The sequence below is a fragment of the Stigmatopora argus genome, chromosome 6 (assembly GCF_051989625.1).
Source record: "Stigmatopora argus isolate UIUO_Sarg chromosome 6, RoL_Sarg_1.0, whole genome shotgun sequence".
NCBI lineage: Eukaryota > Metazoa > Chordata > Actinopteri > Syngnathiformes > Syngnathidae > Stigmatopora > Stigmatopora argus.
In genome coordinates, this window is record NC_135392.1 from 6,200,791 (window position 1) to 6,225,793 (window position 25,003).

The window sequence follows — 25,003 nt, forward strand, 5'->3', positions numbered from 1 at the left end:
CTAGGTCAAGTATTCCGGTGGTGATGATGTCCACTGGACACCTTCCTCAGGAATTCATCCATCCATTCATTTTCTGTACCGCTTCTCCTCACAAGGGTCGCGGGGATTGCTGGAACCGGGCAGGGGGCAGCCCATGCATGTTTTTGGGATGTGGGAGGAACTGGAGAAAACCCACACAAGCCCAGGGAGAATATGCAAACTCCACACAGTGAGGGCTGACCTGGGATCGAACCCACAACCCCAGAACTGTGAGGTCAACGCGCTAACCACTCGAAAGCCAGGCCGCCCGCTAACACCTAATCACTGTAAAATATTCAAGCTGCATTTATTAATGTTAGAATGAATCGATTCCCGCTTGTGAGGTGTTCATCAGTGAACTGCTGAAATCATCAACTGTTCTCATCTTACATATCTTGGATTTCTGTCATCCCGCTCCCCCTTTTCCTCCTGTCGGTCCAATAACAAATGTGTGCATATTACCAGGCACAAGGGACCTTGTATTTATGGCGTGACCAAGGTCACTGTTTAAACAGAGTGTGACCTTGCCCATAGCTCATTGTGACAATGTGGTGGCTCATAGCAGAGAAGGATGTTCCCATCACCATTTTTGTGGAATCCCACTTCCCTACCTAATAATGGCTTCCCTAACACTTTGAGGTGCTCGGCATCCTCCTCCATGATGCCGATGTTCTCTGTGTACTCCGTGCGAGTGTATGTTTGAGCAGGGGTGCAGGTAATTGGGGAATCTGCTTGAATTTAGAGTGTTCACCCTTGAGGAATCTCAGGTCGTCCTTGTGAAAAGCATTTCTGCCTCTCTCCTTGTCTCGTGCGCACACTCCTGTCCCTCATCCCTGTACTCCCGCATCCCTAACTCCTCCCCCTTCCAACAAACACCCTCCATCCTCGCTCCCTCCCTCCCTGCATCCTCCTGCAGATCCACGTATCAGAGAGACTGCTTGGGAACAGATGCATCCGGCCGGTCCGTGAGTGGGATGCGGTGAAAAGTATGCTCGGGTGCAGCGGAGTGCAGAGCTTAGAATTTAAACGCCGAGACGGCCAGGCGATACCTGTTTGCTGCGGTGAAAGTCCCCCCCAAAACTGACGCCCACCTACTCCCTATATATTATTTATGACAAAAGGGAGGCGAAATATTCTGGTCACGTTTTGGGGCTGTCAGACGGCTGTCCTGGGAAGCACTGGAGTGGAACCTGTTCCAGTAGCGGAGAAGGACCCCTGCAGTAGGATGTAAACGGAGTTCCCGCTCTTCACACTGGTAAGTGGACTTGTTAGTATAGTAATGCTGAAACATGAATACATTTTAAGACAGAAAAAAAGAGAAAAGGAACACAGAAAGGCTTAAGATATTATTTTTCTAAATTGGAAAATAAAAATATTGTCGTATATTTTAGATATGGCATGTGATGGTGAATTGGTGGAAGGTAAAAATCAGGTACTTAAAAATAAAAGCAAGTAAATTTCTTGGTTTTGGATGGATTTAATTAATTGCTTTCATTGGAGCATGTGTGTTGCATTCTGTAGGACAGTGCCAAAAACAAAGAGGCACAAACAGGTAATCTCAAATCTGTGAGTATACGATATTGCAGGGACACACAGTATTGGTGGTGGTTATTGTTGGTGGGCTCCAGTCACATGGATGGGCCACGCTTAAGACAATGCTCATTTGAGGGGCCACATGCTGCACTTCCCCAACTAATGTGTGCAACTCCATTATTTCTCGCAAATTGCTTTCAAATGGCAATAAGCTCTCAGGACCATCATGCTTTGCTCTCATGTATTCCATTATGACACTATTCAGGAATCCTAATTGGCACTGAATTTGAAATGAAATTGTTGTCACGTGCCATCAAAATCATATTACCAGTGTGACACATATGTGTTGATATGATCAGTGAAATTGGACCCGTGTGTGCACGGTGACAGCAGAATGGTGGATTTTTTAGCCTGACGGAGGCTGGTGCAATGTAACATCTCATCTCATTAGGCTGACGCGTATGCTCAAGGTCCAAATTAGGCCCTTTCATAGCAAGTGTCACGCAATCGCTGGTCATCAAACCACTGACCGTAGACCGCAGGTTTTGCTCTTATATACTCGCAGCCCTGTTGACCTCTTGTAGCCTCTGTTCCGCTTGACATTTCTCGCTTTTTGTTTACGTTTGTTTTTCAATCATTTTGTTTCCTTGCAACACATTTGCCTGCGGTTTGTTGCATAGAATGAATGGAAATAGATACATATGAAAATTGTAATTTTTGGAAAAAAAAATGGGCAGACGGTAATTTTTGGGGATCATCAAAAGAGTAACTTCATGCAGTGGCGGGCCGTCAGGGCCTTCAAGGCCTTCTCTTCTGGCCCAAGAAATATTAGAATCATATATTATATTTTGTCCATCAATACTTATTAAATAATTCCAAATTGTCTGTTAGCTTCCATTCCCCCTGGTTGCACTGCTTCCAGATGTGTGTTTTCATATTGAAGCATTTAACCAATCACGTATCAGCAATTATTTGTTGCCAGGGTAAGAAATCTGCCTCAGGGCCTTCACAATCAGTTCTGCAGGCTCTGCTGCATTAAACAAGCATCAATAAGACTGTTGCTTTAACCAATCAGATTTCGAGTTGGCAACACCACAATGCCTTGGATTGAAGGCGTCGCTAGAAAATGCACGGACGGCCGCTGACTTCATCATGTTAGATTTCCAGTTATTTTGGCGTTTGAACAGTGTCGCTAGATCGAACACTGTTAGCTAGGGATTGTGCAAACCAAATATCAAGACAAAACAAAAAAAAACACAATTACGTAAACTGAAATACAATAAAGTTTAGGAATTTAATAAGAAGAATTACATGCCAAGCATGTAAAGCCCTCTTCTGAGTCAATAGCTGCAGGTTTGTGTACTTCTTGACCCAAAATGATATCAGAAATATTTCCCATTAACTTCTACTCAATGTATTTTCATTGCATGTGGGTCATTGAGAGTTTGCGTCATGTGCGTATATTTTTAGAGACCCTTTGATGCTGCTTATGAGGGAAGTATTCTACCCCCAGTCAGTCTTTAGCTAGACGCAGCCACGCAATTTAGACCTACTGTCGAATTTATTCTACCAGCAATGAGCAAAAGTGATATGATGTGACCACTTGCACGCCCCTTTTCCCCTTTACGTGTGACATTGCTGAGATGGCCAGACTCTTGCTGAGCCGATTAAACGGGGGTCACTGGTGTGCAAGATTTATGGAAGAGCTTTTCTGTTGTCATACAAAAAAAAACCTCAAATCTTTTGGCCTGCAGTGAAATCAATTTTGGTTTCACTTCACTTGCAAAATGTTTCTTGGAACATCTAATTAGCTAGACTTTTAATTACCCAGATTGGTTGAGTGTTTAGCACGTCAGTGTCACAGCTCTGGGGTCCTAGGTTCAAATCCAGGTCGGTCCATCTGTGTGGAGTTAGCGTGTTCTCTCCGGGCCTGCATGGGTTTTATCCGGGTACTCCGGTTTCCTCCCATATTTCAGAGACATGCATGGTAGACTGATTGGACACTCTAAATTGCCCCTAGGTATGAGTGTGAGAGTCAAGTTTACTGACTAACAAGAAAGCTAAAAAAGTACCACTAACAATGCAGCCAAAAGAAGGTGATTTTTAATCTTCTCACATGAGATCTGTGAAACACGAGATAAAAGAAACCTGTATGATTTGAAAAAAATGTTGTGTGTAGCAAAGTGATCAAATAGAACAACTACAGCTTCCATACAAACACAATTAAGCTCATTCATTCATTTTCTGAACCGCTTATCCTCACAAGGGTGGCAGGGGGAGCCTATCCCAGCTTTGTGTCCCAGGTGGAGGACACCCTAAATTGGTGGCCAGCCAATCGCAGGTCACGAGGAGACGGACAACCGTTCAAGCTCCCACTAATACCGAGGGGCAATTCAGCATGTTCAACCCGCCTACCTGCATGTTTTTGCTATGTGGGAGGAAACCAGAGTACCCAGGGAAAACCCACGTAAGAACATACAAACTCCACACAGGAGGACCAATCTGGGATCGAACCCAGGACCCCAGAACGGTGAGGCCGACGTGCTAACCACTCATCCGCCGGGCTGTCCAACTATTACGTTTTTTGGGGGGGGGGGAAACGAAAAAGCTCACCTATCCCCTGTGTCTGCAATGTCAAATTCAACAGCGCTTTATCACCTCTTTAGTAAACAACATGGCTCTCTGCAGAGAGCTTACACGTGCAAATGAAAAGGTGAAAGAGATCTCAGCGCAGTGGGACAAAAAACAGGTGGATGGTTGGGGAGAAAAAAAAGACGACGATACCTGAAGAGGCAATCTAAAGAACGGGCAGAGCGATAAATCAAATAAGCACAGCATGGTGAGCTGGCAAAAATTGACTATTAAGAACAGAAAAAGTGGGCTTGTATGTATTCGAGGGCAAATGTGTGAGCACTTAATGGCTTGAGCACACACAATCTTCTTGACATTACGTATTGTCATTTCACAGTTAAATTTATTTATTTATTGTTATTTCGACCGTTAAATTGGCAGTTTATTAATCGACTAAATGTTTCATCAATGTGCTACTTTTTCCTTATTATGCTGCCTGGTTGTTTGTTTGTTTTTAAAACATTCAGACATTGAGGCTGTTTTTTAAAAACTGTTATTATTGTTATATTGTTCTTCAGAGCTGGGAGTGATGGGCTTATTTTCCTAAATCAGGAGTTGTTTTTTTCCCCTTAAAATGTGCTTCCAAAATTGTTACGGCAACGAAGTACAAAATGATTGATTTTATACGCTTTTCTCTGATTTCTGTTCTTGGACATTGTGGTTGGTCACAATGGGCCTATTTTTCCAAACATGGGTAGAAAATTGGCGGCACAATAAGTACTCTTTAGCATGTCTGTTTTACAGTGAAATAAATGTATATTTTAGCTTTTGTCTACAGCCTTCTTGTACTGAGTTTCTTATGTTCTTGTAGGCATTTGAATTGCGCCTTCATTGCCAAAATGGGTCAAATTTAATTGTTGTGAATGTGAGCGAATGCTTATGTCAATATTAGGGTTGGCACATACTAATAGTATTTACAAATTATTTTAACAAGCAGTCAACTAATCGGATCGAATATAAAATATGTTATGATGCCAGCAAGCAATTGCTCCTATGCAGCAATCATTCACTCTAGCTTGAGCTACAGCAATATAATCCAATATGGGTATTGGATTCTTTTACATGTTTAATTTATTAATTGTATCGATCCAAGCTGTAAAACTGTTCAATCGGTACATGGTCTATTGGTCGCCGGTCTTTTGGTCGCCGGTCTTTTGGTCGCCGATCTTTTGGTCGCCCGGAAGGTAAGTGATCATTACCATTTAAATCATTGCTCAAATTCCCTAAATACAAACTGCGAATGATTATTTAGTCATACTTAATGCCCTAGTAATTATTAGGCTAAAGAAAAGCTCCAAATTTCCCAGACTTTTATTGTTTTTTGTTGGAGAACTTGTTAAAACCCTGACTGACGTACTTTCCTAAGGGCATGTACATACAAACTCTTATACACTCACATGCCGGCTCAGTGAAACTGCTCATGGCCATTGTTGGCTTTTATTGATGCGTAGACCGTGTTGTTTTACCTTGTTTTGTCGCCGGTCTTTTGGTCGTCGGTCTTTTGGTCGCCCGTTGTCGCGGTCGGGGCGACCAAAAGACCGGCGACCAAAAGACGGCGACCAAAAGACGGCGACCAAAAGACGGCGACCAAAAGACGGCGACCAAAAGACCGGCGACCAAAAGACCGGCGACCAAAAGACCAAAAGACCGGCGACCAATCGACCGCACACGGTTCAATCCATGAGCCATATCTGCACTTTGAATGTTCAGTAACTCAACAAGCAATTCTCTGCTGGTTCCTCAGCTACCTGAATGCAAAATGTGTAATAGGTTTTCCGAAAGTAGATCTATCTCAGTAAGAGAAGGAATAATTTGGAAAGAGAACTTTCATCAGAGGTAGCCAGACAGACAATAGGATTTTTCCTGTGAACACAATTCTCCAAGTTCCTTTTCTGACCTTGCATACATACATATCTTGCTTGCCTGTGGGTGGGACTTTATTAAAGCCGCGTATAAAATCAGCAAAAAAGTAATTGAATAATATTATACATGAAACAAAACTCATTTATTGGAATAGATTACGTGTTGGCAAATATCCCTATTCAAGTCTGGAGATCGAATGAGAAGTATATGTGGATCAGAGCAGTTCTATTTTTAAGTGATGTAGGAGGGGATCAAAGGAGATCACAGACATCATTTTCTTCTTGTCAATATGTCAAGATTGAAATATCAGGTTTTCATTGAAAGATACTTCCTACTGACTCTCATCCCCAGGAACATGGCATTTTTGAAATATTCATCAGTCATAGTCTTATCTCCCGGATAGAAAATAAACTTGTGTTGTGTTTTGTTTTGTTTTCCATCAAGATAAACCTCCATCTGTCATAAGAGAGAATTGGTAGGAACACCTGCGGGATGAACTCGCTTCTGGGCTACCCATGTCCTGTCTGCAATAGATTAATGAGTGCAATAATTGAGTACTAATTGCCTCATTGAACGAAACAGCTTAATCATTTTAACCCGCTTCATCAATTCCACTTACTCTTTGGTTGGCTCGTCTTATCCTGTTATACCATTTTCTGACCCTTTCTTGTTCTTCTCTTCTCCATGTGTATTCTTAGCATCGTTACATAACATAGAGCCTAAATATAACATCTCCCAAAATCAATTGTAGCTGCAGAATTAGTAAGTGCTTCTAGTATGGGAATGTGGCAGCAGTCAGGTATAGATCACAACAGAAGAGCCTCGTGGCGTGCACACAAAGGGCAGGATATCAAAGCAAGCATGGGGAAGAAAGCCGATTTGGCAACAATATACAAATAGCTCAATCGTACGAGTCAAGGGACAGAATTGAAACATTGGGTCCATCATACTAGTGTGTAATTGCAAGCAAGCAATGCTGGTATCAGTGGCCAGGTTACTTGGTTACATGCAGCCGATAGTCACTTTGGATTGGATTGGATAACTTTATTCATCCCGTATTTGGGAAATTTCGTTGTCACAGTAGCAAGAGGGTCAGGATGCAGAAATAGGAAAGGCATTTTAGACATAAATAGATAGGTAATAAGTAAGTTAATAAATAAATACATGAATAAATATATAAATAAATAAGCATGTTGCTGAAATATATATATATATATATATATATATATATATATATATATATATATATGCACATATATACATACATACACATAGATGTACATGCATGCATACAGTAGGTCTTAACTTTAAGGTCAATATTGTTGTTGTTTTAAAAAAAAATGGAATTATCCTTTAATATGCGTGAGCCGTACTGGCCACCGGGTTTACAATGTCATCATTTTTGTCAAAATTTCATAATGAACATTTTAGGATCAAATTCCAGTGCTCTCTCATGGAACCCGATTTTCTCTCTTAATAGTGTTCCAGTTTTCTTTCAACAATCATTTAGTCTTTTCTCATTTAGTATTTCACTAGTATTTATTCATTCATTCATTTTCTGAACCGCTTTATCCTCACTAGGGTCGCGGGGAGTGCTGGAGCCTATCCCAGCTGACTTCGGGCACGAGGCGGGGGACACCCTGAATTGATGGCCGAAATTATGTCTTTTGCTGAGTCTTTATTATCGCTTTCTCACAGACGCTTAAGGATTTTATCGTAACGCTGACCACCATTTGCAACTGTGTAAAATTGCTTCCACCTTGACTCAGTTCCAGGTGAAGAAAAAAACCCACAAAAGCATGCTTGATTGTGTTTGGAATTTGGCCAAAATGTCCAACCCTGGTTTCAACGTAGCATTGAAACACACGAGTGTTCCATGAATTATTTATTTTTTTATTTTCATTTGAATGTATTACAGAAATGATTTATTTGGTCTCATTCTTTCATACAACAACAACCTGGCATTTGAAAAGTGGTGGATCGACTTTTTATATCCCCTGTGTATAAAAGGAATAACATCCATAATGAAAATGTTCGCACATGACCAGCAGTACGAGTGCGACTTTTATACTGCAGTTATCTTGTGTACACAAGCTTATTTCAGCTTTAGAAAAGAGCAATGTAGGGGCTTGTTATAAAACAAATAGCTAAAAAGCAGCTGTAGAGGGACTGATGACCTTGCGCGAAGACACTCACAATTCACAACACAGCTCAACGGGCTCACATTGTGCATTCTCGCTGCATGGGTGTCCGCGTATAAAATGGTGGTGTAATGTGACACTGAAGAGAAAGAAGGAATGTGGATGAAATAGCCAGTGTGATAGATATACACTGTATAAATGGACGCTTCCTCTTGATTGAGGTTTTATTGTCTGAGTGTCATTATCATCACGGCCAATCATTGGCTCTGGATGCTTGCTCGTATTGACTCTGATTTCAGCATCTTTGCCACTTTATCTTGATTTCTTCCAGTTTTAAAGAAGTGTGATTGCACGGCAGCTCTGATTAGAGCTTATTGATGGGTGGCACGGGTAATGGCAAAATTGCGGGCTAGGGATCCCATTGCCGCGCAAAGTGTGCGCAGGGGTGCCGCTAATGAATGGTGGAGCTAAATGAAATCCATCGAACAAGCTGTCAAGTAGTAATGTTGTCTCACACCCTGTAAACTAACCATCTTGAGACCCGTGATTTTTGCTTATGCACGGTACGCTGTATGGATTACTGGCAGTGATAATTAACAGGACTTCTATTATGTCTTTATTGACGTTCAGGTAGCAGCTTCGGGATATATAACGTCCCAAGTTGTCCCAGTCTTTCTTTGGCATGATTACTGAGTGACAGCTTTGCGTTTCCACTGGCATATTCCAGGCCAATTATTGTAATCCCTGTCACAATTATTTAAGAATGTTTGCCACAGTAAATGCCGATATTGGGAAATGGTAAAATTACATTGGCTGTATCCACAGGAGAATGGCAAGTTTAGTTAAAACAAACATAAGGCCAGTGAAATTTCCTGACACTAAAGGAGACAAATTACGCTATTTTCCATCATTCAAAACAGCTCCCAGGTTCCCTAATGTCTATGACATGTGTATGTCAAAATAACCCAATTATCAATAAATACTACGTTGTTTTTCATCATCTCGCAGCCAAGTGTTTGTCAACAGTCGGCTGGGTCTCCCAGTAAGAGTGCACATTGTGCACTCTGATTTTGGGAGTTTCTCTGCAGGATTTCAGTAGCAAGTGATCACTGTGGATTGCCGCTGGCTTCTATTTATGGAAGCTCAGTGGTTAAAAAAAGAACCAGTACCCGTAAATGCAATAAAAGCATTTTAACTTGTAGAGTCAATACTCTGTGCTCTGACAGGCCCTTTAAGCGAGTGCATTTATTTTTATTTCGGGGCAGGAAAGATGGGCATTATCTATAGGGATGTACAACATTTTATGTTTTCAATCAATTCTAATAACTGCTTATTCTGAATTGCTTCTGAACATTCATACAGATAACATGTAGATGTAATATTCTAAGTGAACTCCATCCATTTCTCCATCATGCTCCACATCAGAGGAAGTGTTGAAATGAAATTTCCCATACACTTCAGATATTCCCTTCACCCTTCTTTTTACTTCACTTGCTATCCTGAGTAGCTCTTGGAAATCTCTTTTTAGTCCTTTTATTTATTACAAATAAAATTATTATTAATATGTACCAGTATTTGATGTCTGTTCTGCTCCGCTGAAAAGGCTGAGTTAAAATAAAAGCGTAAATTTTCCCCCTTTTAAATCAACAATAGTAATTTTTTTAATCATTTTTTTCTGTGTTTTTAGTTCAAAAATCATTTTGTAAAATCTAAAAATATATATTTAAAAAAGCTAAAATAAACATTGTTTTAGATCTATAAAAAACAGAATATTCAGGGATTTTAATCCAGTTCTTTTAATCCATTTATATAAAAAAAATCTAAATATTATATCTAAAATGGTCCAGCCCACGTGAAATCAAGTTGACGTTAAAGCGGCCTGCGAACCAACCCGAGTCTGACACCCCTGATCTAAAAGGTAGAAACTCAAAAACTCATATCAAACCAGAACATTGTACTAATCCTTTGCCTTAGACATGGTTAGTAACATTTGTGATTTCATTATTAACATTTTTAACACCGTATTTTCTATTAGGCGCAACTAAAATACTTTTTTCCCCCTCAAAAATCAGTGCGCATTATAATTTGTTACGGATCAATATTGGCAAATCATTATTTTTCGATTATCGCAGGAATATCTGCTCTACATTAACCGCGATATTTGAGGGATTACTGTACTACTATTACTACCACCACCACCACCAGCACCACCACTACTACTACTACTACTGCATCTTATAATCTGGAGTGCCTTATATATGAAACAAATTTTAAGATAGGCCATTTATTGACACTTTATATTGTAGAAAATATGATACTTTAACATGAGGGCAGCGCCACTGGCAACTTATAGTGAGGAAACGAATTGGTGTGCCACAAGCAGTGTAAGTGTAAGATGAATGGTGTAAAGAAAGAACGGCGGGCAATGTGGCACCTACTGGAACCTTTCTGAAGGAGATAGATGGAGGTGGCAAGCAGAGAGCAAACACTCCCCCCTGTAAAACGACCCTAGGACTTAGCTTCCATCTGTGCATCCCTCAGGCTTCTCCATCCATCATTCCTTCAATGCACCTTACTTCCATTTTTTTGTATCCCGTTACTTTCCCTTCCTATCTTCTCTCCTCTGCGGATGAGATTCGACAGTTTCTAAAGCACACAGCATGCCGTGCACCTCATATAATCAACCGTCTCGTGCTACATCCGCAGTAAGCGTGCTGGCAGGGTGCATGTGCATGGACGCCTGTAGGTGTGCAGTGTGGGTGGCATTTTGCACGAGAATGATGATTGGAAAACATGGCAGTGAGTTGAGTAAGTTGTTGCTGAATATCTCAGGAGTATTAATACCAGTCACTTCAATAGGGTTTAGCAGAGATACTGCTCAATACTTTCTCTCTCTCTCTCTATCCAATGAAACAATGCAAATATAAACAACAAGTAGCAACTCAATTTTAGAGACACTGACCTAACCAGAGCCAGCAAACGACCATGCTTTTTTTAACATGCACACATGATCTGTTTATTTGTTTAGATTACAAGGTGATAAGGTTACCAGCATCCCACAACGATCTAGTTTCTAGAGATCTGTCAAAATACATAATAACAAATATCAAATTAGACTTCACTTATATGGTACGCAAATGGTGTTACTAAAATAAAATGCACACTCGTGAAATTACATCTCTCTTTCTTCACAAATTCTATAATATTAAAATCAAAACATTTAGTTAGGACTACTGTAAATCATTATTTTACTACTTTAGACTGGTTACTCCCTCGAATTCTTTTTTTTTGCAGACCAACGACTAAAAACAGAAGTTTTCCTCCTCATTTGAGGACAGCCTGTATTCCTTTTCCTACTGAATATAAAGTTTTCCCATTTTTTTGCAAATGTTCTGAAAACGTTACACAAATCTAAAAATTGTTAACTTGGGTTTAAATGGCTAAATAAAGCAAGTGAAACGAACACCGCGACTCTTTTCCTTCTGTAAAATTTAAATAAATGAGAAATAATGCATTTTCCAGATGCCAAATAAATGCATTTTCTCCATTAACTAAAAATTATATTTGGTGTAAACCATTATTTTCTGCTTGTCATCAACATTTAGCCTGGATATTATCTAAATATCAGCCGTGTCATTCCCTCAGCATGACAAACGAGCATTTGCATGTTTAATTTTAGGGCAATCTGTGTGTGTTCCTGGACTCGAGTCTCTCTACTTTGCATACCAACACTATATGATAAATAAATTAAGCACTGCATTTATCACCATCACTGGCTGCCGATGAGTTAAGAAGTGACTTTCTTATCTCATCTCATCTCATCTTCTGAACCGCTTTATCCTCATTAGGATCGCGGGGGGTGCTGGAGCCAATCTCAGCAGGCACAAGGATGCGGACAACCATGCACAGTCACACCCATACCTAGGGGCAATTTAGAGTGTCCAATCAGCCAACCATGCATGTTTTTTGGAATGTGGGCGGAAACCAGAGTACCCAGAGGAAACCCACACAGGCCCAGGGAGAACATGCAAACTCCACACAGATGGACATGACCTGGATTTGAACCCAGGACGCCATAGCTGTAAGGCCGACGTGCTAACCACTAGCACCAACAAGCCACCCTCCATGTCTTATATTAAAATAAAATAAAAGTATTCCCAGTGCCCAATATACATACATAATAACTTCTAGAATGTGATTTGATAGTCTTGTACTTGCCTTTAACGCAGGGTTGGGCAAACCAGTCCTCGAGGGCCTCTGTGGGTGCAGTTTTCTGGTGCGACCGATCCAGCAAAAACACTTTAATCAATGAGATTTCTGCAGAAAACAAGACGCACCTGCCTGCAATCCACTGATTGCACTGGAAACCAGATTGGTTGAAAAGGTATCCTCTTTATGGGTTGGAATGAAAACCTGCACCCACTGCTGCCCTTTGTGGAGTAGTTTTCCCACCCCTGCTTAAAAGGAACAGACAAGGTTAAACATAAATGACATTCATATAAGAGTTGTTCCAAGTACTAAGTATGAAAAATGTGAATTTCTCCTACCTCTGATAATCCAAGAAAATAAAAGACTATGGTTGCAATGTGGCAATTAGTATGAATAGTATATAACAGGGAAATTGGTAACTTGCAATATACACATTTGATCAGCTAAAATGATAAAATGTATTAAAAAAAAAAGACAATGTCTGCCCTCATGTTAGGTGGCCACTTTCTCAAAGCACCAGCTTTTATTGACCTAATTCCCCCACTTTTACGAATAAGAAAAAAAGAATGTCTGTTTTTCTTTTTTGTTTGTTCAATCCAACAAACAAGATTCTTTCTGCTGTAATGCACATGTGAAAAGTCCCATCTTCCCTTTGAAACACTGCATGGAATTCTTGGCTCTCTGATCACCAAATTGCTTGTCTTCTGTACTAACTTTTCAGGTTACCAGAACAGAAAGAAAATCAATGTGATCTAAGGGATGTGGTCTGATTCTGAAAGCAGAATTGCCACTGCATTGTGGCAGTAGCATTTACTGTGTTGAGGGGGCCTACCAGGGATGCTGGGGCTGCCCACCTGCTGGCTGTGTGCCGTTTGCGCCGCGGGAAGAATTGAGTGAGATAATGAAGGCCTTGATCGATTGTCTCACTGCGGACACCGGGAATCCCGAAGACAGCCATGAGTCAGCGTGCTGTATGCACTATCATCCTGTTGGCTTCCTTTTTTCTTCCCTTTGTTAGCAGCGCCTCCTTTGCCAGTCTTGCCAAAATGTCAACTCGTGGTGTGCAGAATCAAAGCTTTTTCCTCGCCTCCCCATTTGTGGTGACATTTTGCAGTTTAACAATGATAAATCTATAATAGAAAGAACTGATGACACGTTTCTCAAGCTTCAGCAAACCATGTTAAACCGTGACAATGCCTTCCATCTTTTGAAGTATGTTGTCTGTTGGCGTGCTGACGATGCAGGCAATTATCCCCTGCATTTGAAATTGAATACTGAGTATTTTAAGACTTGAATATATTGGATTCAGCAGTAAGGATTTTGAAGTAAAGTTGTAGAAGGATTCAAATTTCTATTCATATGTCACCTACGGAAGATAAGCTTCATACATCGTCATGAAGGATGAATACTGTCTCGTCTATTTTTATGTTGACAAGAGGGGAGGGGTAAAAATCAGCAGTGAGAAGCAGTAGGCTAAGAAGTGGTCACACAATCAGCATAACTGAAAACAATTCTTAAAATGTTTTTCAAGTTCTGCAAGCAAATGCAGTGGAGTTGATATGCACTTTTCATTTTAGATAAATTGCTTCTGGATCAACAGAGTGATGCATTTTCATACATCAAAAACTTACTCTGATGACAGACATGCAATCAAACAGTAAAATAACTTCACAAAACTTCTGACACTTCAATTTTTCAAACTTGACCTCATTTTTGAGCATTTCCACTTGGAATTATTTTCAGTCTATAACATGAACCACTAGTGGTCCTCAATAAACCACATTTCAACCACCCATAAAATGCTTTACTGTCAAAATGTCAGAATGATAGGGGCATGATATCCACATATCAAAGACTGAGGAGAAATGTTGCTCCTGTTAATTGTACTTAGTTACAGGTGATATTTGCTGGTGTTTTTTGGACAACACGCTTTCTATTTGGAAACCTTGAGTACCATTTTTGAAGCATGTTGGCAAAAAAAATATTTTATAAAGAACAAAACTACCCATTCATCTTAGCGCTTATCAAGTTTTCGGTCATAAAGTACATATAATCTCACATATAGATTTTGGAGGAATTGGTAAAGGAGGTCGAAATTGAAACTACAATTTCATCATGCTAATATAACAACAAAAATATTATTAATCTGAAAAAATGCCAAAAAAAGAAACTCACTGATAAACATAAAAGAGGCAGCTTTCAATTGATTGCATTTGTTTATGATGAAAAAAACTGAGAAAAGACAATTTAGTCTCAAACTGAGATAAAGTCACCAAAACATTAGGCCAAAGTTGTGCATGTGTTGATCACTATCTTAATGTCAACCACTCGGTGATTGCGTTGATGAATCTGTTTCAAGTTTGACCTTTCATCACACTTCTTACTCCTACGCTCCTGATTGAATAATTAGATCCTCAGCAGGCATTGGCAGAGCTTGCTGAGCAGACTTTAATTTCAGTCTAAACAGAAACATCTAACATGCAAGCTGTGGTCCCCTAAGACCAAGATTGAGGAGCACTTTGAAGAATTGCATGTGCACAAATCCTCTCTTCATCTAGCTTCACTTTAAATGCATTCATGTATACAAGGACAAATGTCCTCTGCGGATTCAAAAAGGGAAAAAAAAAACACTTGACGTTAGTGCTAATTAAAAAAGCCACATTCACTTACCAACACTACACGTGCTCACTCCACAGTGGGCAAGTGGTTACATATGTAGTACTCCTGCTGTGTAAAAACCATCACTTTTCTTTTTCTCCTCTTATTTATTTTTGGGACAGTTTATAATATCGGGTGTCAATAACAAACAATGGTACATGCTCAGTAGTGTACAGATATAATATTTGAGTGCCTTATTTAATGTGTGCAAAGCCCACTTAGAAAACCTGTTCCCACAGTTGCGACATCGATGGGTTTCATACATGATTATACTAAAGGCGGCTCCATGTGAATTATTTGGTGGATCACAATTACCATAACGACCCACAATGAACCCTTGATTGAAAGTCAGCTGGGATAGGCTACAGCACATGTGTGTTTCAGTAGCAAGTGTTCACTGTGGATTGCTGCTGGCTTCTATTTATGGCAGCAAAGTGGTTAAAAAAAGAACGAGTACCCGTAAATGCAATAAAAGCATTTTAACTTGTAGAGTCAATACTCTGTGCTCTGACAGGCCCTTTAAGCGAGTGCATTTATTTTTATTTTGGGGCAGGAAAGATTGTCATTATCTGTAGGGATGTACAACATTTTATGTTTTCAATCAATTCTAATAACTGCTTATTCTGAATTGATTCTAAACATGCATACAGATAACATGTATATACACATGTATGTAATATTCTAAGTGAACTCACACCATTCATCATGCTCCACATCAAAGGAAATGTTGAAATGAAAATTCCCATACACTTCAGATATTCCCTTCTTTTTACTTCACTTGCTATCCTGAGTAGCTCTTGGAAATCTCTTTTTAGTCCTTTTATTTATTAAAATTATTATTAATAATATTTACCAGTATTGGATGTCTGTTCTGCTCCTCTGAAATGTCTGTGTTAAAATAAAAGCGTATTTGGAGGTACCCTATTTTTTAAACCTCAATTATATTCATTACTTGGATACATCAAGGCTTCCTTAATTTCTTTTTGCTTATTTCTTATGTCACAGGATGTGCATGATAACTACTATACTGGTCTATCCCCACTTGGTATCTATTTTAACAAATTATTAATCAATCTAAAGGCCGTGTCAAAGTGGCGGCCCGGGGGCCGAATATGGCCCGCCGCATCATTTTGTGTGGCCCGGGAAAGTAAATCATGAGTGCCGACTTTCTGTTTTAGGATCAAATTAAAATGAAGAGTATAGAGGTATATTAAATTTCCTGATTTTCCCCCTTTTAAATCAATAATTGTAATTTTTTAATCAATTTTTTTTCTGTGTTTTTAGTTCAAAAATCATTTTGTAAAATCTAAAAATATATTTAAAAAAAGCTAAGATAAACATTGTTTTAGATCTATAAAAAAAACCTGAATATTCGGGGATTTTAATCCAATTCTTTTAATCCACTTATAAATAAAAAAAATCTAAATATTATATCTAAAATGATCCGGCCCACATGAAATCAAGTTGACGTTAATGTGGCCCGCGAACCAACCCGAGTTTGACACCTTTGGGCTACAGCAACCCCCGAAAACCTTACAAGGATGCATGGTATGCAAGATGAAGATGAATGAATGAGTTTCAACTTTTCCTGCCCTTACTTCCTCTTTAAAACAACATTAGGAGATTCCAATCTCCAGGTTAGATCCACTTCCATGAAGGGATTTGACATTTCGCCTCGAAGCGCTAACTAACCCAGATTTTCTTTTTTTCTTTGCCCCTTTCCAGCTCATCATAAACTACCCAGTGTCCATTATCGCAAAATGGCATTGTCATTCTTGCACTTAGTCAGAAAATAGCATCAATTACGCTTGTTGAAAGCTCCTCTGTCCGTTCATTTCAACAGTTCTCTATTAAAGCCACTAATAGCAACAATCAGGAACTGATGACGGCCTGAAACAGCAGAATGTCGTGCATAATCTTCTCCTTTAGAAGATTGCATTGCTCTCATCTAACAGATTTTGCAACAATGAACTGAACAACAAATCAGTGACTGCATACGTAGGAGCAGTGTTTCGTCACGAATGCTGTCTTTGCTTTTTATAGATGACAGAGTGGGATAAATTAAGCTGTTGTCCAATCTCATTCGATAATCGTAATGTTGACAAATATTATTGCCAGCTTTGCTACCTTTTTAGAAGCTGATTAGGTGTATCTTGTAGGAAAATCAGTATGGCTTTTCTGTTTTTTTATAGGGTTCAGACGCAGATTGATGTTTTCTCATTGTCAACAAGATATGTAAATTACCATATTTTCTCCACTAGAAGACATATAAGATTATAAAGCGCATCTTCAATGAATGGCTAATTTTAAAATTTGTTTCATATATGTATTAGGCACATCAGATTATCAGATGCAGTAGTAGTAATGGTAGTGGTAGAAGGTTGTAGTAGTGGTAGTAGTAGGGGTTGTGTTATACATCCACTAGATGGAGCTGGAGGAGTGGTTAGGAGGTATGTTATACATCAACTAGATCTGTGGTTGGGGACCTTTTTAACAGAGCCAGAAACAATTCATATTGTGCTCATTGTAGTTTCCACTTGACTACAAATATATTTTAATGTAAATACTGCAAACCCTTCTCCCTGGATCTGGAAGATATTGTATTTTCCAAAATATATCACTTTGGTATACGTATGTTTCTCTTTCACACCATATACCGTTGGAGTGCAGAAACTTGACCCACATAGCAACAGTATCTAAGCGAGCAGAGTTTTGTTGAAAGGTCAATTGTTAAGTAATGTTAAAGACTGCATTAAATGACCAGATTTAATTGAAAAAAAAATGTCATCATACACTCCAATGTGAATGAAAGTTTGGATGAATGTAAATAATAATAATGTACTGAATTTATATAGTCCAGTGTAGGCGGTCTTGGTTCGATTCCCACTTGGTGGTAGTGTGGTTGTGACCGTAAGTGCTTTCCCATTTCATTGTGCCCTGCTACCAATTTGGGGTGTCCAATGCCTGCTACCTGTGATTGACTAGAAGGATGAATGAATGAACGGAATGAACCAAACAACCAACGAATGAATGAACGATTATATAATCCTTTTCAAGTGCCTCAAAGACATTTTTCTTTGCATTATTTCACTCCACACAAGATGGTAGTAAGCTACTATAGTCCCCACAGCTGCCCCAGGGCAGTCGGCCATGAGCTAGGCAGCAAATTTGCACCACCATCAACCACACATTCTTGCCCAAGGACACAACAATGTGCACAAGTGGGAGCTCAATTCGGAACCCCGCTCAATCACCTGCTCCACTAGTGTAGTCTCCAGAAATACCCTACAAAGGGATACATTCTCACTCTCATCCAACCCATCAAAGCTTAAAAAAAAGGTAAAAACGCCAAGCTTTACTCTTACAATAAACGATATCGTGGCCTGTGTCACAGTGAATTAGCAACAATCATAAGTGCTGGTAGATAGCACTTCAAATAAAAGTGTATGCACCTGTGAGAGGACGACAAGGAGTGTGTTTGCACACTTATTTGCACAAACTCGTCCAATCGATGATGCTTTAAATCAATGTTCCAGTAACACTGCAAATCACGTGGAGCCCATTAGTGGATGAAGATGGGTCGCTGTTCAATTCAGATTCCCCCTTTTTGCCTGCAGGCCCTTCCGCTTTAACAAATGGGAGGAAAAGGTGTGAAATAAAACAAAAAGAAAAGGGCACACAAGAGGGTGAGAACAGCTCTTGGGCCGGAAAAAAAGGTCGACAGCGGGGCAAGGTTTAACAACAGCAACTCTTTATTTACAGAATAAAGGCTCGCCAGGTGGAACAAACAGGCTGTCTTAGTTGTAAGCAATACCTTAAATAAATTCTCAACAAATACATTTAAATATCACCTAGGGGGATTTGCTTTTGTGGAACTAAGCTGGCAAAATTAAAATCAATCAAATAAATCAAAGTGAAAATGATTACAAATACCAAAATAAGAAATGAAAATTAATGTAGGAATACATTTAAACATAAATTCACAATTAAATAGAAGTTAAAAAAAAGAAATATAAATACAAATATGAGGAATAAGGACATTTTATTTTATTATATATTTATAGGCTTTGTTGTTTGTTTAAATGGATTTTATTCTATTGGCTATTATCTTTATGACAGGTGGTAAGCGCTGTATTTTTGCGGTAAGCGCGTTCAGCTAGCGTGGTTAACAAAACCTTCAAGCAAAATAGTCTTTCGCTTCCAGTATAACAAAGAGGGAGCAGATAAAGATGAGAAGTGAGGGATGCAGGAGAGTGAAAGAGTGGAAAGTGTGTGAAGAGCTGGTCTTTTTTCATAGGGTTGTTTATGTGTGACTGTCTGTGGATCATTGATCCATTCGTCTTCATTACGTCCCACTGTGAGAACTATTAACTCCTGCCACCCTCAGTCAGGTATCTGCGATGTTGACATTCACCACACGGATGTTCTCGCGGCAATCCCGCTGCTACTTCTATAGAAGGTTGAAGAAGGTGACAGTTTTATTCTATTTTTGTTATTAGGTTATGATTTGTATGTTGGTTTGGAATCAAAACAATCAAATCAATCCTCGTCACAGGCTAAACTGTGTGTGAATCCCACCGAAAGATGCCGTGTGTTCCTGAGGTTTTACATTCTGTGGCCCACATGCACACGCTCTGACCCAATTAATGTATATTGCATAATCGAACACCCACTGACTCAGCCTCAGCAGAGGGTTGCATTTCTTTCAGCACACATTTGGAACTATTTTCATGAAAGATATTTGAACTTCTGTGTTTTCTGTAACTCTATGACTATTACCTGCACATTGATCCACGATAAAGCGCTCAAATCCAGACTCTGAATAGTGTTTCCCAACCTTTATTTGAGCCAGAGCACATACTACAATGTTTGAAAATTTTCATAGGACACCATCCAAGAAAAAGTATAATAATTGATGATCATGCATCAAATTTATTTAGTGCTATTTTTGAGGTCGTATTTTGGGTGTGTAATTCTATTGTTTGAATGACAGCAGCAGTGTGAGAAAAGTTAAATGATCTGACAGTCATGATATCGTGCTGTCATATGTTGAGAGATGAAAGAAAATATTCCGACCGACCATATGGGGTGCCGAAAAGCTGGAGCCATTCCAATTATGAGAGAAGTGAGTCATTTTCTATGGCACATCTGATAATCTCTCACATGGCCCAGTTGGTGGGAATCACTGTTCTGGAGATACCTTGCTGCCCATATGTGTGCATACGTATCATCGGTACTCGGACGTTTGGTCGCCGGACGTTTGGTCGCCGGACGTTTGACAACATTACAGAGAGTTTACTGTTGAAACCAGCTCGCAAAATCATATTCATGAGAGAGAGAGTTTAATATCTAAATATCTACTGTTGAAACCAGCTCTCAAAATTATATTCACCCGGGCGACCAAACGTCTGGCGACCAAACGTCCGGCGACCAAAAGTCCGGTCACGCGTATCATCTGCTCAGACATTACAGGTCCTCCAAAAAATGGCTTGGTAGGCTATGCCCCAGGATTCCAATTGACTGACTGAATCACTTTTTCATCGCACTATGTCAGCTCAGAGCTCTCCCATTGGATAATCTTTACTTGAACAGAAATTCTAGCGCAATTTAACAGTATATCTTTTCCATTTTTGTTTGTTTGCAGAAGACCACCCTGACCCACAAACACTGACTATGAAGTGGCGTGGTAGCCGCTGTTGCTATGTGTAAAGGAGTGCCGTGGCGCCAATGGAAACCGAAGGCTATCGTGACGTCCCAGAGACCAGCGATGGTCAGGGGGTAGGCCTCCTAGATAGACAAGCTGGGGGTGGGGTGGAGGACGACTGGAGTTCCCCCTACCCTCTGGGCTTCCAGGTGTCTTTAACCACAGTTCTGATTCTAGAGCTGGTACTTGGTTTCAGCAGCAACTTGACTGTACTCGTACTGTACTGCGCACAGTCCAATCTAGTTGATTCAGTCAGTAACCTAGTCACTGTCAACCTCCACGTTCTGGATATACTGGTGTGCGTGCTGTGTCTGCCACTGACAGTGGCTGTCATCTTGCTCCCGGCCAATGGAAGTGGCGTTGGGAGTCTGGCCACATTGTGCTGCTTTCACGAAGCCTGTGTCACATTCACAAGCGTAGCCACGGCTGTTAACGTCCTAGTCATCAGTTTGGACCGCTATGACATTTCTGTGCGCCCCGCCAGTCGGCTCCTGAACCCCCGCCGTGCTGGACTGCTCCTGGCAGCAGTCTGGGCCGTCTCTCTGGCTGTATTCTTCCTGCCTTTTCTTGAAGGGGACTTCTTCTCCTCAAGGGCCAAAGACAGCGAGGTTGAGGAGCCAGAGGGGCTGAACAATGACTTTGAATCTACAGTTGGAACCACAACACTCTTTTACTCTCTCGAACCTTCTATTTTACCCTCGACACACCCTTCCACCTCCTCACACAACCTTTCACCGGTATGGCAGAATCGAACGCTGCTGTGCGTCGGGGGACAAGGCTACTACACGGGAATGGCAATCTATTACCACTTGTTACTACAAGTTCCCTGCTTCTTCATTGCTGTTGTCGTCATGCTGTTCACCTACTCCCGGATACTACAAGCCCTCAACATTCGAATAGGTTCCCATATGATGAGAAGTAACCGTGCAAAGGACTCCACCTGCAGGATTCGCTGCAGGAGGACGAAAAAGAAGGACCTCACCTTGCCAACAGAGGTAGTGTCCTCAAATCAGAATCAGAATCTATCACATCCTCCCCTCATTCCGTCTCCCACTCCAACGCCTACATCGCCTCCCCCACTCTCCTCCATGCCCCAGGGGATATCGGACAGCGGAGCTACGGTGACTACTGTCAGTACAGCTGCCACCACCCCCATAGCAACTACACCTGCCACTCCTGCTTCTCCAACTCCCGCTTCAGGATCCATGCAGACCCACGCCACCTCCCCATTGCCTGCTGCCTCCATGGGTGTCCAGGCCTCGGTTTCTGCAATCATCGCATTGAGACGGGCTGTTCGTAGACACAGGGATCGCCGAGAGCGCCAACGTCGTGTCCTTAAAATGTCTTTGATTATTATATCCACTTTCTTGGGCTGTTGGGCTCCATTATCCGCTGTCAACATCCTGATCCTCTGTATGGGCCCTAGCGACAGTTTGGTTCGAATCCGTCTCTGCTTCCTGGCAATGGCTTACGGAACAACAATATTTCATCCTCTCCTTTATGCTTTTACAAGGCAGAAGCTACGTCGGGCCCTGAAAACACGAGTCAAGAAAAGGGTGGTCTCCCTACTGCAGGTGGACCCAGCGCCTATTGGGGGGACAGTTATTCATAACTCCTGGGTGGAAGGGGGAGGCCAGAGGAAGAGTCGCAAGGCCCGAGTGGAGGCCAGTGATGGCACTGATCGCTGCCTCACTGAGGCAGTAAGGGAATGAGGCTGGTCTTCAGTGTGTTGCTCACATGTTTGTGTTCAGAATTTGAGGGATTGAATGCCTGTATCTGTTGATGGATATGGATAATGTGTATAAACTTGCATGTTTGTCAAAAGCCATTAATTTACAAAGGACAGGTCCCGTGAGCTTGGGTCTTAGGCACATGGTGTGCCCAAGTCTAAACAAGAGCCACCTTTCTTCACTCCTACTGTAAGCTAGTTGACCACTTAATACTGTCTCAGTGGCAGCATATGTACTCAGATGAACACGTTAAGGTGACATCACACCTGGAAATATCCCACAATAGAGAATAAAGGTTGGATGATATCACACACAGAATCACAAAACATACACCTACATACACTGCACACTGGTCTGCGCTTAAGTCATTTAAAAGCACACAAACATCTATAATATGTACTTGCACATGTATTCTCAGCGAGAATGAGTTTGAGGTCTATCTTTTTCCCCTCCCTATTCTTTTCATGCCTTAATTGAGTTCTAGAAAAATGTGCGTGGTGCTGAATGTCCTGTTGTTTACAGAGTAGAAGTGAGACTTTGCACATAAGTGCATCCTAATGGTCAGTAAATAAAACTTTCAGAAGTTTACAATGTTAAATTACCAGCAAATTGGTGAAAATGAGATATTCAATTTACAGAAGAGCATCTTTAACCTAACAGTTATGACTTTTTTTCTAAAATGATTTTGAAAAGAGCTTTGGGCTTATGGGTCTGTAATATTGTTCTTTTTTGTGGATGGTGGATTTCTGTTCTGAAATGAGCAATTATATAATATAAGATGTGAACCAAAAGAATGTGAATAAAAAAAATGGATGGTTTTCAATATGACGTTCAGAATGGACAGAATGGGGCTTAGCGTGAAGGGGCCACTGGGGTTGACCTCAATTGTGTGGCTAGCTAATTATGTTGTATCTATGTGTTGCATATGACAGGATACTGTACTACCACTGGATCACTTCAGCTTTTCAGTGGAAATCAAAGGGCAATATTTCTTGTGAACAGTCTGTCTGAAATATTTCATTAGTCAAAGCGGGTAAACTAGTACCTGCAGTATAAAGCAGAGAAGTGCTGTCAAAAAAAAATCACATGTTGTTCAATTTGAAAGTCTACTTTTGAGCTGAACTTTGAGGCGTATGGGCCTCTGCCATCTTCAGCACTGAGTCCTTGACATACTTACACTGTACCTGTGTTTCACTATTTCCTCAGGGCTCACATTTACAAATGTGCTGGATATGAAATGACAAAACCAGCCCTCAATCAACTCTTCTATTGCGTGTACTACTGTAAGTAAAGATATATGTCACTTCATAGTTAGAGAAGACTTCAAACTTTGTACAAATGTGAGTGTTGGAAACCACCTCGGGCTTTAGGCAATCTCTCCTGTCATCCTCTCGCACCTTTTACACTAATTGTGAACCAATTTAAAATCAATAATTCTTGTTTGTTCATGTTCATTTTTCAGGGATGTAAATATTGAACTGTCGCATTTGGGTTTTGATCCACAAGATTTTTTTTTTCATTCTTTTTGGTCGCAATCATCTGCCGGACAGAAAGAGAGCCGTTATGATGAAGATACAGTAGTTACTGTAAAGAGATACGTGTAATCGTATTTGTGTTGATAATCTATGTGTCTAATCAGTATTTATAACCCTGTCTATAGAGAAATATTAGTATTGTAAAAGAAAATTTATATTACTGTGTTATTGTATAGTACAAAATCTGTATTAAAATGTAATCTATCCATCTTGTCTTTGTATGAGTGATATAAATTGTGAACATTTAATCAGCTTATCAAGTATAATGACATTTTCAAGGTGAAACACAACCCATTCAAATAAAACATGGATAACTTTAAAAATAAAAAAAGGGCACAAGGAGACAGACAACCAATAGGCAAGGGAACCATTATACCATCAGCTGGCTCTTCACATCATTTTGATCTCTAAATTTGATTAGCTGTCCCAGATATTTTAAGACGACTGCCATGAGCCTTGCTAGTTGCTTGTAGAGTTCTGTAAATGTTTTCTTTTTTCGGCCGTGCCAAAGGAAATCTCTCCGTGAGCTTTTGTCTGTTAACTGATTTACAAGATCACACTATCCTTGCCCTGACTCTCATCCCCAATTTCCTCCTGTGCTGTACCTCCTGCTTCCTTGGTGCCGTTATGCAAGTCCCTCATATCTTATCCACATTCGGTCCTTTCAAAACAAAGTGGGGAACAGCTGCAGTCTCATAGAAGGAAGGAAAGTCACCTTGAGGGAAGAAAGAGAGAAAGAGAAAGAGGGAGAGAGAGGGGGAGAGAGGAGAGAGAGAGAGAGAGAGAGAGAGAGAGAGAGAGAGAGAGAGAGAGAGAGAGAGAGAGAGAGATGGCATGAGAACATTATATGACTAATAATAAAGGGAGAAGCGCCGCATCACTGCAGATTACCAGTTTGCCATTGCCATCAGTCCACTATGCTTTAGTCTTAGCGCTTCATCTTAACCGCAACATTGTTTCTAGAATTCTTGTGAATAGGCC

At 40.4% G+C, this 25,003-nt stretch overlaps 1 protein-coding gene across 1 annotated transcript; it reads left to right on the top strand.

The window, feature by feature from the left end:
- Nucleotides 1-960: 960 nt before the first annotated feature.
- LOC144076267 (G-protein coupled receptor 22) lies at nt 961-24,228 on the top strand. Its single transcript, XM_077603953.1, has 2 exons — nt 961-1,273; nt 20,698-24,228. Exon 2 carries the CDS (start codon nt 20,781-20,783, stop codon nt 22,467-22,469), a length of 1,689 nt encoding a protein of 562 aa, XP_077460079.1. The 5' UTR covers nt 961-1,273; nt 20,698-20,780; the 3' UTR covers nt 22,470-24,228.
- Nucleotides 24,229-25,003: the final 775 nt, after the last annotated feature.